The sequence below is a fragment of the Xenopus laevis genome, chromosome 8S (genome assembly GCF_017654675.1).
Source record: "Xenopus laevis strain J_2021 chromosome 8S, Xenopus_laevis_v10.1, whole genome shotgun sequence".
NCBI classification, from domain to species: domain Eukaryota; kingdom Metazoa; phylum Chordata; class Amphibia; order Anura; family Pipidae; genus Xenopus; species Xenopus laevis.
In genome coordinates, this window is record NC_054386.1 from 55,569,068 (window position 1) to 55,585,365 (window position 16,298).

General features: G+C 38.1%; 1 protein-coding gene across 3 annotated transcripts in view; it reads left to right on the forward strand.

Annotated features, from left to right (window-relative positions):
• The window catches only part of LOC108700078 (wiskott-Aldrich syndrome protein family member 3), a 79,694-nt gene that overhangs the window by 11,351 nt on the left and 52,045 nt on the right, over positions 1 to 16,298 (forward strand). For all 3 annotated transcript variants that reach the window (XM_041575113.1, XM_041575114.1, XM_018232947.2), the window contains exons 2-3: positions 8,600 to 8,773; positions 12,080 to 12,214. In XM_041575113.1, coding sequence (XP_041431047.1) covers positions 8,641 to 8,773; positions 12,080 to 12,214 — 268 coding nt within the window. In that variant the 5' untranslated portion in view covers positions 8,600 to 8,640. The remainder of the gene's footprint in view (positions 1 to 8,599; positions 8,774 to 12,079; positions 12,215 to 16,298) is intronic.

Below are 16,298 nucleotides of genomic sequence, written 5' to 3' on the forward strand. Positions count from 1 at the left end.
GTTGCAGACATATGAAAACATTGCTGTCTCAGCCATTCAGTCATAATTCAAAGTATATATAGGACATCAATGAAATGTTCATCCCGAAATTGCCCTTCTTGATAGGCAGGAGTATTAGTAATAGAGTAATGGCGTTGTGTCCCTAGCTGACCTTCTGAATGAGCCTCCAAAGAAAGGCTCTGTGCCACCACAGTTGGAGTCAGCCCCACAGTTTAGGATCTGCTGATACATACAAAAACAATATAATCTGTAAATTATACTTTATATGTGATTATGTATGAAAAAACACTGGGATGCAATAGCGTTTAGTACATTATTGCAAAGTGCTGACACTATGTAAAATAATGCTGAAGATATTCTGTGTTGACAAATGCCGTTACCTGTCTTGTAACTTGTTTTATGCATATCATTGGATATTATACTTCTATGATGCAAAGTACACATTACTATTATATTTTATAATTGCTAATCACTGACATTATCATTATATTTTATAATTGCTAATCACTGAAGGAGACTAAAGCCAAAGATTCTGAGCTGTGAAGTGTGGCCTCCATATGCGGTTGCTTCAATTCCTGTCCTGCTCTCTGGCAGCAAGCACTGACCAAGACCTGGACACTTTAAGCAAAGAACAGAATGGACTTCAAAAGGGACATTTACATTATATCGAGGAAAGTGCTAGAGTGCTAAGGGATGCAAGAGTGCAACCTTAGTGGTCACGGGGGTAATTCTATTTGCTAAAGCACCATGTGCGGCATTCAAACAAATGGCCAATTGTGGTCTTTTCTTGCACTTCGCATATTGCATTCTGCGTGGTAACGGTCCCACTGGTAGGCAATTGCATTTTCAGAAGAAATGAAAGGGATTAGGGCCATAATGTGGGGTGTCCTTTGTGCAGTTGGAAAGAGTAGGTTCTGTGCAGTAGGCTTTCATTGTATATCCTATAATCATTTTTAAAAATGTTATTTTTGTGCTTATTTGTATAAAATAGAGTCTATGGGAGACAGCCTTTCTGTAATGCAGAGCTTTCTGTATAATAGGTTTCTGGATAACAGCTCCCATACGTGTACTGCCAAAAGTTTGTCTTTTGCAATCTAATAGCCTTATTATGGTTTATTTATATAGAGCGCCAACATATGCCACAGCAGTTTACAGTGATTATATGTCATGCAATGTAGCCTCTGCCTGGGGGCGCTTACAATTCAATATGTATTAGTTAAACAAAATGTAATGTAATAAATGTAATAAATACTAGTTTTATGATGCAGAAGCTTCAATTGATCAAAAAATGAAAATTCAATTGTTCATGAAATGAAAATAATTTAAACATTAATTAAACCCAACAGGATTGTTTTAGTTAGGATCAAGTGCAAGATACACTTACTTTTACAGAAAAAAGGAAATCATGTTAAAAAAAATTTAATTATTTGATTAAAATTGAATCTGTGGGAGACAGTCGGTAATTCAGAGCTTTGTGGATAACGGTGGTTTCCGTATACTGGATCCTATACTTGTATATATTTTTGTTAATGTCACTAAAGAACGTCTGGCATGGCTATTTTATGAGTAGTTCTTTGCAAGCACTTTGTACTCTGTGAAATGTGCTTTTCTGCATGGTTTTTCGTGAGATTACATTTAGACAGCTATTAAATAGGTTTCACAGTGTAACGTAAGCAACAAATGGGAGACAAGCCTTTCCACCCTTGAGCAGCATCTTCTAATTTATTGCAAATCCAATACTGGTTTCCAGCACAGTATCCAGTCACTGCAACTTTTCATCAGGAACCTTCCACAGAAAATAAGGGAGACATTTGTGGAAATGTTATAAAAGTTATAAAAGAAATACATTGTTTGCAGTGGCCATATTTATTCTGAAATTTACTTTTCTTACATTTCCCCTGGTGTCTTTTAAGTCTGTTAGGAGGCCGCATCTTTAACAATAATCAAAATCCCCATATAATCTTCCGTAATATATTTTTCTGTCTATGGTATAATGTGGACATTTTTCCAGAATTAGCTGGATTTGATGGTATGCAGTAGAGTAAAACTTAAAAAAAGTAAAAAAAAGTTTTCTTAAAGGTATAAGCAAGCATTTTAGAGTCTAGAGCAGTGATACCCAATCAGTGGCTTGTGAGCAACATGCTTCTCACCAATCCCTTGGATTTTGCTTCCAGGGCCTCAAAGAAGGGGCTTATTTTTGAATTCCTGGCTTGAAATTTTTTGTATAAAAACCAGATATACTGCCAAACAGCCTCCTGACTACCAAATAGCCAATAACAGCCCTTTATGGCACCTTCTGGAAATATTCTCATGCTTATGTTGGTCTCTGAATGTGTCTCTTTGAATGTGTCTCACAGGAAAAAAAAAGGTCAGGGCCCCCCAGTCTATAGAAAGGTTTGGGGACCTTTGTTGTAACAGTTTCTTTTTCTATATTCGACAGATCTATATTTAGTGCACCTCTCCATCACTGTTAGCCATTTCCCTTGCTCTTGTCAGTGTGAGCTGCTGACTTAACTGTATCCCACACAGGCTATGCCCTTTAGATGTGCTGTAGCTTTTATCCTACGGCGCCCTTTAGATGTGCTGTAGCTTTTATCCTACAGCATGGCACGCTTCCAGGCTGTATTGGCTGAGAGATGTAGGAAGCCGGAGCTGTGCAGGGACATAGCACCAGGGGAAGAAATCAATACACAGACTGTAAATGCTTCTTAATAACTCTACTAATATGTGTTGAACTGCTTCCAGCCCTCCTAGTATTCAGGGTGGAAAATATACTACTTATAGCTGTGTTTCTGGCAGGCCAGCGAGATAAACATGCACACATTAAAAAAAGAATAGATATCGCCTGTGGCAGTGCTCCTTTAAAGAAAATATAAACGCTCAATTTACTGTAAAATTGCTCAGAGCGCTCTTCTAAGCACTTTCACTATTTCCATGAATTCTTTTTTTCTAGTTTTCAAGATATTTGCAGTTTTAAACCACTAATATAATCAATGAAACAACAGCACCGCCTGCTGGTCATTACGCCTGTTAGTACAACTGGCTACAAGTGATTTTTAGCTCACTCTAACCAGTCAGTCAAAATGACCAGCAGTTGGCGCTGTTGTTTCAAATTCATCATATTAGCAGTTTAAAGCTGTTAATATCTTGAAAACCAGAAAACTAATTCAAATGGCAAAAGTGCTTAGAGGAGGTCTCTGAGCAATTTTGTTTTTAGGGTTTACATTTCCTTTAAGTCTAACCAAACTTGACAGAGGGATTAAGCACAAAACACCCACTCGGTGGCCTATGGCAATATTGTGCCATCTTTAATTATCCTGACCATGGCCTTGATTCCCAGTGTAAAAGAAAACTATGGCTGTAAAGAACTTTTTTTAACAGTTATTAAGAAGCATTTACATCTCTTCTAATTTGATGGGAAGAGTGGGAAGCATACCCTTTGGTTGTGGGGGGCGGGGTTAGGAGTGTAGAGGGTCAGTAAGACCTAATAAAATTTGACTATATCTTAGTAGAAATTGCCAATTAACCAATGTTTTGGGGCCCTACATTGAATTAGCTGTGGGACCCAATAACATTTAGCAGGTCTCCCTGTTAAGGGATTTGGATGAATTGCTGGGTGTCTCTAAAGGGAGGAAAGCTATATGTAGGACTTGTTATCCTATTAAAAGATTAGTCATTGAATTGGAAAGCTCCATTGCTGAGATTAGCAAGAAATGATTGAGCTGCTAGACTGCTGAATGATTGTGACTCCCTTCCCGTAGCCCAGCACAGAGCAGAATAATCTCTACTACCTTTTCTCTCTCCGCCATAGTCTACTGTTTTCTCTTAATTACATATCAATTGGAGTTGCCATAGTGCTTCCCATGGCAGAATAAAATGTAATAATTCTCCAAAAAAAACATAGACTGAATAACCTGAATGGGGCTTTCCTTGTCCTTTAAGAAAGAATTTGCAATATCAGTTTCTATGTGAAAAAATGAAAGTTTCTCTTTTAAAGCTATTCAAAGTGGAAGGTAATTATGCTAAAAAGCATTGTTTTGTATTCTCATTATTAATGTGTATAGTAATTTTAAAGGAACAATAACACCAAAAATGTAAAGTGTTTTAAAGTAACTAAAAAAATAATGCGCTTTTGCCCATTTCTTGTAAAACTGGTGTGTTTTGCTTCAGAAACACTTCTATAGTTTGTGTAAATAAGCTGCTGCTGCGTAGCCATAGGGGCAGCCATTCAAAGCTGGAAAAGGAGAAATGGCACAGGATACCCAGCAGAATATAGAATACAATGGGATTTTACTGAAGTTATCCATTATGATATCTGCTATGTAACCTATGCCTTTTGTCCTTTGAATGGCTGCTCCCTGGCTACACAGTAGCTTGTTTATACAGGTATGGGACCTGGTATCCAGAATGTTCGGGACCTGGGGTTTTCCGGATAATGGATCTTTCCGTAATTTGTATCTTCATACCTTAAGTCTACTAGAAAATCATGTCAGCATGAAATAAACTCAATGGGCTGGTTTTGCTTCCAATAAGGATTAATCATATCTTAGTTTGGATCAAGTACAAGGTATTGTTTTATTATTACAAAGAAAAAGGAAATCAATTTAAAAAAATCTGGATTATTTGATTATAATGGAGTCTATGTGAGACTGCCTTTCTGTAATTCGGAGCTTTCTGGATAACAGGTTTCCGGAGTACGGATCCCCTACCTGTACAAACTATAGCAGTGTTTCTGAAGCAAATACATTCGTTTTACCAGTGCAAGGTAGCAGTACACTATATTATACTCACTTTGATACACTTTCGGTTTTTGATGTTTACCTTTCCTTTAATAAACTCTTCTGACTCCACAGTCTCATTGAGTCGAGAAAGGAACATTTTTTCCTGAAATAAGCAGTAATCTGTTATTGGGAAAACAGCTTTCTGGCAGCACAAAGAATGCTTAAAAAATGCTGCTGTTCTTGGTGCTAATTAAACCCTGAAATGAAACCATGGTGTCTAGCGGAGCAGCACACTGTTTCGTCTGCTCCACAGCAACAGATGTTTCTCATATAACACAAAGCACATTCCTTTGTACAAGCATATGCTCCGCTCAGCACCTTATGTCTGGGACCAGCTATATCAAACACAGAATTGGACTTGCATACTGGAGTAGTTAGCTGGAAAATCTGTGCTGCTCTGTGCTTATGCCCCCTCTGGGAATGCAGTTTAAAGGAGACATATACCTTCCATAACAGTGTCGCTTTACACAAATGTAGCCAGGCTACAACTTGCAGCATTCTTCAGCATATTATGATGGGTTAGAGCAGGGGTCTGCAGCCTTTTTTACCCATAAGTCACATTTAAATATAAAAAAAAGTTGAAGCACAACACAAGCATGAAAAAAGGTCATGGGGTGTCCAAAAAGGGCTGTGATTGGCTACCCAGACTCGGCCTTTGTCAAAACAGCAGCAACCAAGCCCAACAGGAACACCAATAGAAATAACCGCCGGAGACACATAGTAGACGAAACATAGTCATCTCATATGTAGCTGGAGTGTCTGAGAAACGCAGGAGGATTTTTAACAAACACCACGTCCCTGTGTTTTTCAAACTTAGCAACATACTGAGACAAAAACTGGTACACCCAAAGGATCCAACCGCTAAAGAAAAACAAAGCAATGTGGTATACGTAGTCCAGTGTAGCAAGGAGTGCACAGATCTATACATTGGGGAGACAAAACAACTGCTCACCAAGCGAATGGCTCAGCATAGGAGGGCGAACTCTACACAGCAAAACTCGGCTGTCTTTCTACACTTAAAAGACAAGGGACACTCCTTTGAAGATAGCAAGGTCCAAATATTGGATAAAGAAGACCGCTGGTTTGAACGAGGCGTGAAAGAGGCGATTCATGTCAACGTGGAAAAACCATCCCTGAACAGACGCGGGGGCCTTCGACACCACCTGTCTGCTACATACAATGCTGTTCTAACATCTGTACCCTGGCGGTTTCATAACACTTCACACATCCATTCATGCAACTCTCACAGGTAACACCTCTTTCTAGGAGTTGCATCACACATTGGATAATCCTATCACAGTAACTACACAGAATCTACACCTCTGTGATTTCTTCAGATGTCACCTCTTTGAAGAGTTACAATGTGCCATTGTGACTGGATTAGTGGAAGAGTTTATATGCCGAGAATTTCCCACACCAGTCAGTTGAACTGAAGAAGCTGCTCGGATGAGTAGTGAAACGTATTCATTGATTACTCAGCAAGTCCAGTTGTTTTTAGATTTACCTATACTAGTTATAGGATCTGTTATCCAGAATGCACAGTACCTGGGGGTTTCCAGACAAAGTCTCTTTCTGTAATTTGGATCTTCATACCTTAAGTCTACTAACGAATGACTTAAAACTGTAATAAACCCAAAAGGCTGGTTTTGCTTCCAATAAGGATTAATTATATCTTAGTTTGGATCAAGTACAAGGTACTGTTTTATTATTACAGAGAAATAGGAAATCATTTTTTAAAAAAATGGATTATTTGGATAAAATGGAGTCTATGGGAGACAAACTTTCTCGAATTCGAAGCTTTCTGGATAATGGGATAACGTTTCATATACCTGTAGTAGAAGTAGTAGTATTGGTTGAATGCTGGGAATCGGAAAGAACGGCACACTTTTACAGGAAATATAAAGTACTATTTGTTTCTTTGTATTCTTGCTTATAAATTGGATAAATGAACCCTACTGTCTTCAGCAATATAAATCCATGTAATAGCATCAGGTTGATAGGATGAGTCATGCATAATCACCCCAACACCAGCCCTGAGGATGAGCAGTTAAATCTCCTACACTGTTGGCTTTCTACTTTTCTTCAGCATCCCAGGGCTGCATATCACCACCTATTGTGCTTGTGGTTTGTACAAGGTTTCTATGGTTATATGTGCCTAGGAGCAGGCATTATTGAAAGCAATATTTACGTTCCTGCCTGGAGTGATAGACAGTACTAGCTGCTAAGAAACCCAACTGCCTTCCTACTCAGAGGTTGAGCTTTATCAGGACTAAACTACCAGCTATATACAACGTATACAGGGCCGACCTACACCCACAGGGTCTTACCAGAGAAACACAAGAGTCTACTTTTGGTGTCCACAAATTAGCAGAATCTGGCTTTCTTCCTCTTCACCCACTTATATAGTTTATAGGGCCTAGGTATTTCTGCTAGTTAGAAATATCTAAGAGGTACAATATATAAAACCAACCTTAGAGTGCTACTACCTAAAATGAAAATTATATTTATCTACAACATACAAAACATAATTTACAGCCTTACGGATGTATTGGAGGGCCATTTACCCGTCACATTAGACCACATTGAGGCTTGGTATAAAATCAATGACCATTTTCCCAACAGACATGAACATACTGTAACTAATAGTCTTGATCAATCCCTTCATGTTCATTTATTATTTAATTGATAAAAATGGCAAATTGAAAAGGGTGCAGTAAAATCAACACCCACCTTCAATCTAAGCGATATGTTGACAAATGACTTCCTCCTTTCTGAGACTGGTGGCAAGCTGGGTGTATTGGTTATTTATATGTCTTATGTAGATTAAAAGGCCCATGACTCATTTCCCATTAATGGCATTGTTACCCTTTTCTGCAGTTATTGACTAAATTGTGCATCAATACAGTGATTTTGCAGTACCTCCCAATGCTCTTTATGTCAAGTAACCTGGGTGACTCATGCTTATTGTGCCTGTGGTTGGAACCATATGAGCTTCTTGTGGTATTAATTGTAAGGAAGCTGAAAATTCACTTGCATGGCTCCCTGAAGGGACTGCCTACTCACAGTGTTCCCATAGAGATGGCTAAGGAAGACGCTGAGTTCTGTATGTGCATTGCCCGCAGGGGCTGGTGCTGCTCATGCTGTTACATAAAAACTCCACCATTATACTTTCTCAATAAGCATCTGGGCCAAAGCCTTTCAGCCAATGTTACTCAACACATTAGTTGATGGCTAGTTAAGTGATGGCTACATAGAAAGCTGCTGAACTTTTATAACATGTGTAACTATATGGTACTGGCACAAACAGTAGATGATTTCAAGAAAGGGTTACAAGTTTCTGAATAATGGATCCCATAGCTGTAATATATAGATATAGATATATATATATATCATCATAATTACATTCATTACATTATTCTGTGCTGCTGTTCTTATTGCATGGCCCTCAGTATTTCTTCTCTGGCACTGCCACTGCAAACTGTGTGCATTCTGTATTGCATTGGTATGCAAGCTAGAGGCATTCCCATGTGCAACAAGCAGATGAACTGCTTCATACAGAGTCAGGTATAATTTCCTGCAGTGCTGGTATGGAATTTAAATACAGGTGTGGGACCTGTTACCCAGAATGTGCGAGACCTGGAATTTCCTGATAAGGGATCTTTCTGTAGTATTGTTTTGCTTCCAATAAGGATTACCTTATTATATCTTAGTTTGGATCAAGTACAAGGTACTGTTTTATTATTACACATAAAAAGAAATCATGTTTAAAAACTGGGGTATATATCAAAGCTCACTGTTTTCTTTTATTTATTTTTCAGGCTTGTATTGATGTTCATCCCAGCCCAACCAATCCAGAAGAATGCCCTTGGTTAAAAGAAACATAGAGCCACGGCATTTATGCCGGGGAACTGTGCCAGATGCAGTCACTAGTGAATTGGAGTGTGTTACCAACAGCACCCTTGCTGCCATCATCAAGCAACTTGGCAGCCTTAGTAAGTACCCACATAGACCTTGGCTCATTCACTAATAGGATGACAGTTTGGTTCCTTGGTTAAAGGTGCAGTATATCCATATGTTCAATATGAGCAAAAGAAAAGGAACTTTCTTCATCAGAATATTAGATAACCTTCAGCAGAATTACTGTTACCACTAACTGCTGAATTATATACAGTATATATATATATATATATATATATATATATATATATATATCTTAAGACACCAATAAGCAAAAGCAAGCTATCCAGCCAAGAAGTACAAAACCGCCTGCACAACCTCCTTTGTCTGTTAGTTTATGAAGTATAGATAACGTTATTTTAGGTTGTGAATAATTACACACAGAATTAGGATATGAAGTTTAAATTTTTTAAACAAAAAAAGTATTGTGAAAGCCAACATTGAGCATTGTGTGGGAAACTGAGAACATACTTTCATCTTCATTAGATTAACTAAAGATTTTTATATAAATATGTTTCCCATGAGTAAAGCAAAGTGAAAGATAAAAAAAAGAGATTTGAGGTACAGACGTTTGGGCTTTGAGGACCTGACCTTTGAGGTCCAGAAATGTAAACTTTGATGTCCAAGATGTTGTAGCTTTGAGGATCTGAGGTCTGGAGGAAAGCAGCTTTATACTTGCTAATATGTAAATCTGAAAATTAGTAGAATATAGAAAATAGATGCACAATACACATTAAAGACTATAATGTTCAAATCATTTCTTTTCTGAAGACCTCAGAGCCATAAACCACTTAGATTAGATGCATCACAAATTATTTGAAATACAATTGTAATAACCAATGCAAAAATGATAGTAGAGAGTGTACAGCCTTGGCAGGTGCCTTAACTAAAATAAGGAAAAACTTGCTGTAGGATTTCCTATAATTGAAGCCAGGGCATAAAACTTGGGTCAAATCCAAATTTCTGCTACTCTACCCAAAAGTAGGACCTCTTAACTGCATCAAATGATTTTGTTTCTAATGAGAGAATAATATGAGTTGCTGTATTCACATGGTTATATGACATATTTGTGTCTAGATGAATGAATATCAGTACATGTGTAAGGCTGATCAGGAATCATTTGAAATACTTCAGATGGTAGCAATGAAACAAGACTATAAGAGGAGCAGTGTAACTGCAAATGGTCCCTTTAAGTGTTTATTGAGGACAAAGGTAGAAGCTGAATCGGAGGACAGGTGAAAAACCAAAAGGCACTTTATTGAAGCACAGGGAAGGTTAAGAAGGCAAGGCAGAAGGTAGGGTTAACAGGAAGGCAAAAAGGTAGGTTCTTGTACAGGCAAGGCATGTAAAGCACACAGCCTGGCAGCCAGGCAGATTGGCAAACTTTCAAAGCATGGAACAGGTGATATTAAACAAGTTCTGGCAATGGTTCAGAGCAAACAGGGTTGGGAACAAGCCAAAGTCTCAACAGAGATCAGGTAATGAGGAGCATCTACAATGTTAAGTGACCACCAGAAAGGAGGCCAACAAACTGGCAAAGTCCCATTTATGTCAGAGGCCTTTTGTCTCTCAGCAAACAGAAGAAACTTCCAGAAATTTCTGGCGTCTAGTGGTCCTGCAATGGCCCTTGGCACAATGGCATCACTGGTGAGCCACTCCCACCACTAACCTTCTGCACCTTGCAGTGTTGTCCCCAGGAAAAAAAAATTGTGGTGGGCAGGGAAAAGAACAATTACGAACCTCCCCCACCTCTCCTGCATTATTTGTTCCATTTTCTGGGGCTACAGATAGGACTGTGAGCATCTGCAAATTAAGCGCACAGTCTTACCAGCTTCAGAACGAATAAAAATGTGTGGTGCATCAGGGAGCCTGACAGTGGGGGAAAAGTGCTAGGTGATGTGCCTGCCAAAAAGGGCTTGGGGAGAACACTGTCTTGTGCTGTATTTTGGCATACTATTCAGAAGCTGTTGCCAGGGTACAGCAGGTAAGTGCATGGGTCCCAAGGGCACATTTTTGTTGCTTTTTAGTGCTTTTTCAATTGCCCCATGGTCTATGATAAATGAGCCGTCTTACAAGGATAACAAGTCATCTGGAGCCTTGTGCCTTTATATGGTCCTGGAACACCTCAATGATTTGTATATCTGTATATCTTTACATTATCCTTATTCCTTATTTATAGGATTAGTGTATTTCAGTTAAGATGCTTTACTACTATAGATATAATAATTTTTCAGGTTGATGGATTATAGTAAAATAAGTATACATTTTTTCTAAACAAGTGCGTCATTTAGTACTTTCTCCAGCATACAACACTGCTGCCAGCATATCTCTGCGAGCATAACTGCAGGAGAATAATTGGAACAGCAGAATGCTATTCCCTCTAATTGAGTAACTGTAGATGTATTAGCCCACACCAAATGTAACATAAAGGTGAGTGTTGTTCTTTATAAAATACATTTATGGGTTAAAAATGAATATCTCAAGACAAAAGATGCAACTTCTTTCTGTGATCGAGCAGTACTTGAGGATATTAAAAAAAGTCACTAGATGTCACTGGAGAGCCAGAATAAAAACCATATTTTTGATTCATGCAATTAGTCACAGTTCTATCAAAATAACGGCAATGCTAAATTTATGCAGCAGTGAGATATTTCTAGTGCTGCACAGTTAGAAATGTACAAAGAGAAACCCAACCATAACTACATAACTAAAGACCAGGGTTGTTTTTTTTTATAATCCTGCCACAATAGATACAACTTTCTGAGCAGAAAGGGGGCAAAGTATAGCTCTGCTTCATGCTGAAAAATAATATATAAGCGGAGACTGGATGCTATATGTGAATCTGGTTTAAATTATGCATCTAGCACACCGTCACACTTTTCTACCTTTTCTACTTTTTTTTTTGTACACTAGATAAATCAGCAAGTCATCTATATGTTTATCTTGTAAATATTCCCCTGTACCTTAATCATTGGGGTGTAATCACATTATAGATGCCATGTATGAATGTACAATTTAGATGAGCAGTTTATGTTTCATCACTGACAATGGGTCAGCTATGCAGGCTGTAGCCATAGCAACTATAGAATCACTCCCCTTGTAAATGTAGCTGGTACTTCCCCCCAGTTTTCACCCTTTATCGACACACCATCAAATATATGTTGGACAAATTAATTACATTTTGCATCCACAGCAATGCCCTTGGACTTTTATGTCTATGGAACAATGTATCAACTCTGCTTATTAATTTGAAACATATTGCCTTTAAAAATGTCATGGTACATGCACAGTGACCCGAAGTGTCGTTGTTTTTCTCTCCTAATGTTTCCCTATTGGCACAGGCCGCCATGCAGAAGACATCTTTGGGGAGCTTTTTAATGAAGCCAATAGCTTCTACATGCGCATGAACTCCCTGCAAGAACGGGTAGACTTGCTAGTGATAAAAGTGACTCAGCTGGACTCCACTGTGGAAGAAGGTAACTTTTTATTTATTTATTTATTAATTGTAGCAGTTTTTAATTCTGGCATAGGAACCGTTTGGCACTCAAAATGTTGAGAACTACAATTTCGAAAATCCCCACCTTTGTACTGCTGAAGTTCTGCAAGAGTTCTGCAATACAGTATATCCAGAGCCCCAGAGAATACCTGTACTCAGGTGGCATATGAAACATACAATAGATCTCTAAGGACAGTGCCAGGCCCAGACTGGCAATCTGTGGATTTTGACATGGCAGAGTGGTTTCTGTAAGATGCCAGACACTTACTATTTATTAAGCTGGTGGAGGGGGGCAGGTTTCTGTTTGGACTTATTGTGATTTATTTGTCACTTTACATTAATAGTTCCTGTCCAGTCAGGGCACTAGCTGCAAAAAGCTTGTAGGTTCTTTCTGTGTCTGCATGGGTTCATTCTACAGAAATTATAGGAAGGTCAGTTGGCTTCTAATGAAAATCCCATTGTGTGTTTGTGAAAAGACCATTGATTGTAAATTCCAGTGGAGCATAGATTGATGTGAGTTGTATTGGTGCAAGATTTTTCCTGCCAGTTGCAAGCAGCTTATTAGCACTGAATATATTATATCACTAGATATTTTGCTTGTCCAAAAATTATATAAACCTTTTTTGATACAGCAAAAGACCTACCATCACAACTCTTACCGCTCTAATAGTGGAAAAATCCCCTTTACTTGATAGTAGGGATGCAACGAATCCAGGATTCCATTGGAGATTCAGCCAAGATTTCACAGGTTTTGGATTCGGCCAAAGTGCCTGTCCAAAATGAATCTGAATTCAAAAAAATCACATGACTTTTTGTCACATAAACAAGGAGATTAGATTTTCTTTACCCGTGCGATTCTCTTTCGCCTAATTTGCATATGCAAATTAGGGTTCAGATTCAGTTCAATATTTGCCAAATCATTCACAGATGAAAGATTCAGGGTTTGGCCAAATATAAAACTGCCCTTTCTACTATAACTAATCTTTGTCAATTTCTTCTCTGGGATCTGTGTTGACCTTAAAAAGAACTGACAAATCACCTTCTAACTGTGCCATGTCTACTGAGAAAAGATGCATTATATTGACCTCCACTCCTTTAATAACTTTAATAACATTTATTTAATTCAGTACATGCCTTATCCCATACAAAGAATATTAACAACTGAGAGTGTGTAAAGTTCACGTCAATCAGGAACCTTTTAGAAGACGGTGGGTACACTGAGACGCACTAGGGTTTCCGGTGTTCACCGACGCCCTTTTGGGGCCCCGGGCTTTCTGCTGTGGAACCACAGAGGAAGCGTGCGTTTAAGTAGCAATAAGTCCGAAATGAGGTACAGGTAAGAATAAGACAAAAAGCGAAGTCAATCAGACAGAAGGGTCTAGGCAGGCAGCAGGAATCAAGGTCAGGAAACAAGCAGAAGTCAAAACCAGAGTAGTCAGTCACAAACAAACACTTTAGCAGGATTCTGTAACAGAAGCCAGCTTGGGCACTGGAAAAATGGTGATCAGGCTATTTAAAGGAATCTTTTGTATTTTGCGCCGTCCTGATGACGCTCGGCGCGGTGACACTGGCATGCCTTTTGTGATCTTTTATTTATTGTATAAAAATAGGTCATGGTATGGATATAGAGTAGACTAACCAATTGTCAGCATTATAGTTATTGGTATTTTTGGAGAATAATTTATGAAATGTGCTTTATATAGTAGAGGTAGTACAGGTATCGGACCAGTTTTCCAGAAAATAATTGTTTTGCTTCCAGTAAGGATTAATTATATCCAAGTTGGGACAAGGTATTTTTTTTAATTACAGAGAAGTCATTTAAAAAAAATTTAATTATTTGATTAAAATGGAGCCTTTGAGAGCTGTCCTTCACATAATTCACTGTTTTATGGATAAGGGGTTTCCAGATAATGTATCCCATACCTGTATTTATGCTATTTCTTTAGATGTATTGCTCTTTTGCAGTATTAGATCAGATATTTTCCCAAGTGATTTATGTGTACTTTGTACCCTATACCACAGGTACTCACTTACTGGAGAAAAAGCCTGGGTGCACAATGTAGAAAATGTATATAGAATATCATGTAAAGCAATGCACTCACAGGTCTTAAAATATGGTGAAAAAGAGATAAAGTTTATTTGTTATTCCAGCGTTTAGTTCTTCTTGAGACCTTTGTCACCATATTTTAAGACCTGTGATTGCCTTGCTTTACATGATATTCTATATACATTTTCTACAGTGTGCACCGAGGCTTTTTCTATTTTTTTTTATATATATATATATATATTTGTTTGTTTTTTTACTCAGGTAAGTTTATTTGCATATAAGAATACACACAGAGAAACAACAAGTACATATTGCTACAGCTTGTTAAAGTCAGGATCTAGGGTTACATTCAACTTTCTTTAAGTTTCCATGCATGGATCCACATTTAGTTATACGTTTTCCAAAATCCACAATTGCTAGGTACTGTTACACATAGCAATTAATTGTTCTACATTACACATATTCTGTATACATTTTTCCCAGTCAGCATATTGGGGGGGGGGGGTGATTTCCATTGCTGTGCTATTATTCTACTGGCCTGAAAGAGTATTTTATGCAATATTTTTTGGGCAGGTCGAGTCAGCTGGTTTGGTGGATCATTCCCAAAATATACCACTTGGGGTCAAGGGTGAGCTCAAAACCCAGGAGCTTGCTATTACGATCATGTATAGCGACCCAGTATACTTCCAGTTCTGGACACGACCAGAATGTATGCATCAATGCATGCAAGACCCTTCCACTGCATTACATCTCAAACAGTTGCTGGGATTTCTGGATTGATTTATGCAACCTGGTTCTTGTGTAATAGACTCTGACTGTGTATCAGGTATAACTGCAATAATCTGTATTTATAGATAGGGGAGATTTTCAATGGGGTCAGTAACACTTGGGACCACTGGTCGTCTGGCATAATGTCTATGGTTTGTTCCCATTGGGACCTTGCTTTCAGCGTACTTTTCTGAAGTAAAAGTTTTTGTAGAAGAGAGATATTGAGAGTGGTACCCTCTGACCACAGGTATATTTACTATACATTGTTAGAACAAGCCAGGGACTTGTAGACCTGTTTAATAGAAAGATCATTGTTCACTAGATAGTTCCATAACTGTCTTTATTAGCTGAGAACATAGGATGAAAAAACAGAAAACGTTTTCTATTAGAGGGCTCAGCCAATCAGATTTCTGCAACTAGCATTTAAAGGTTAGACTTTAATGTTCCAGTTCATGTACATATTTATTTACTTTTTTGAACTTTCTAAATTTCTTCGTAGGGTAACCAGAACTGTTCTGTGTGTTTGGTCCTTGGTCTGTAACCATAAACTGAATTAGAATATGCCAGTTAGCTCTTCAGTAATTCCCTTTCTGTAGCATACTAACCATTGCTACTCTGTAATACTAATGGATATTGAAGAATGATAATGTTTTTAGAGAAGGCGATAATGGCATTCTAAATAATTATTGTCAGAGAGATATCTCTTTATCTGACATATTAGTGCAAAACTAGCCCAGAGAGGGACATGTCACATGGCTGCTAAATATACTCTTCTCCCTGCCCTGCTTCACCTAGGCGCTTACTATAATTTGTACAGTCGCAATTTCAGTTAATTGAGCTACTTTTCGACTCTTGCAACTCTATATCATGAGCCATCTGACCTACTTAGAGAGAGCAGTTTGTTTTCTAAGTACTCAACCTTTCCATAATGAGTATCCTATTAATCAGGCCATGCGCTCATTAGGTAATAATTAAACTGGCAATTAATAGACTAATAAACAGGGCAAATGACATAATGACGTTTTTGGTCCTGGCGCAGTAAGCAGCTTCTAACTATAAATGATTAGTTAGCATTCTATGACATAATAGATTTTAATAATACATTTTAAAGGAATATGATCACATGTCTCCTATCCAGATGCATGTGGTGCTCCAAGTTTGTAGGGCCACAGGTGTTTTATTTATTTAAAGGCCAAGACTGGAAGAGTCACGTGGAAATACCTTGACATTAACCACAGAAATGTTTTAT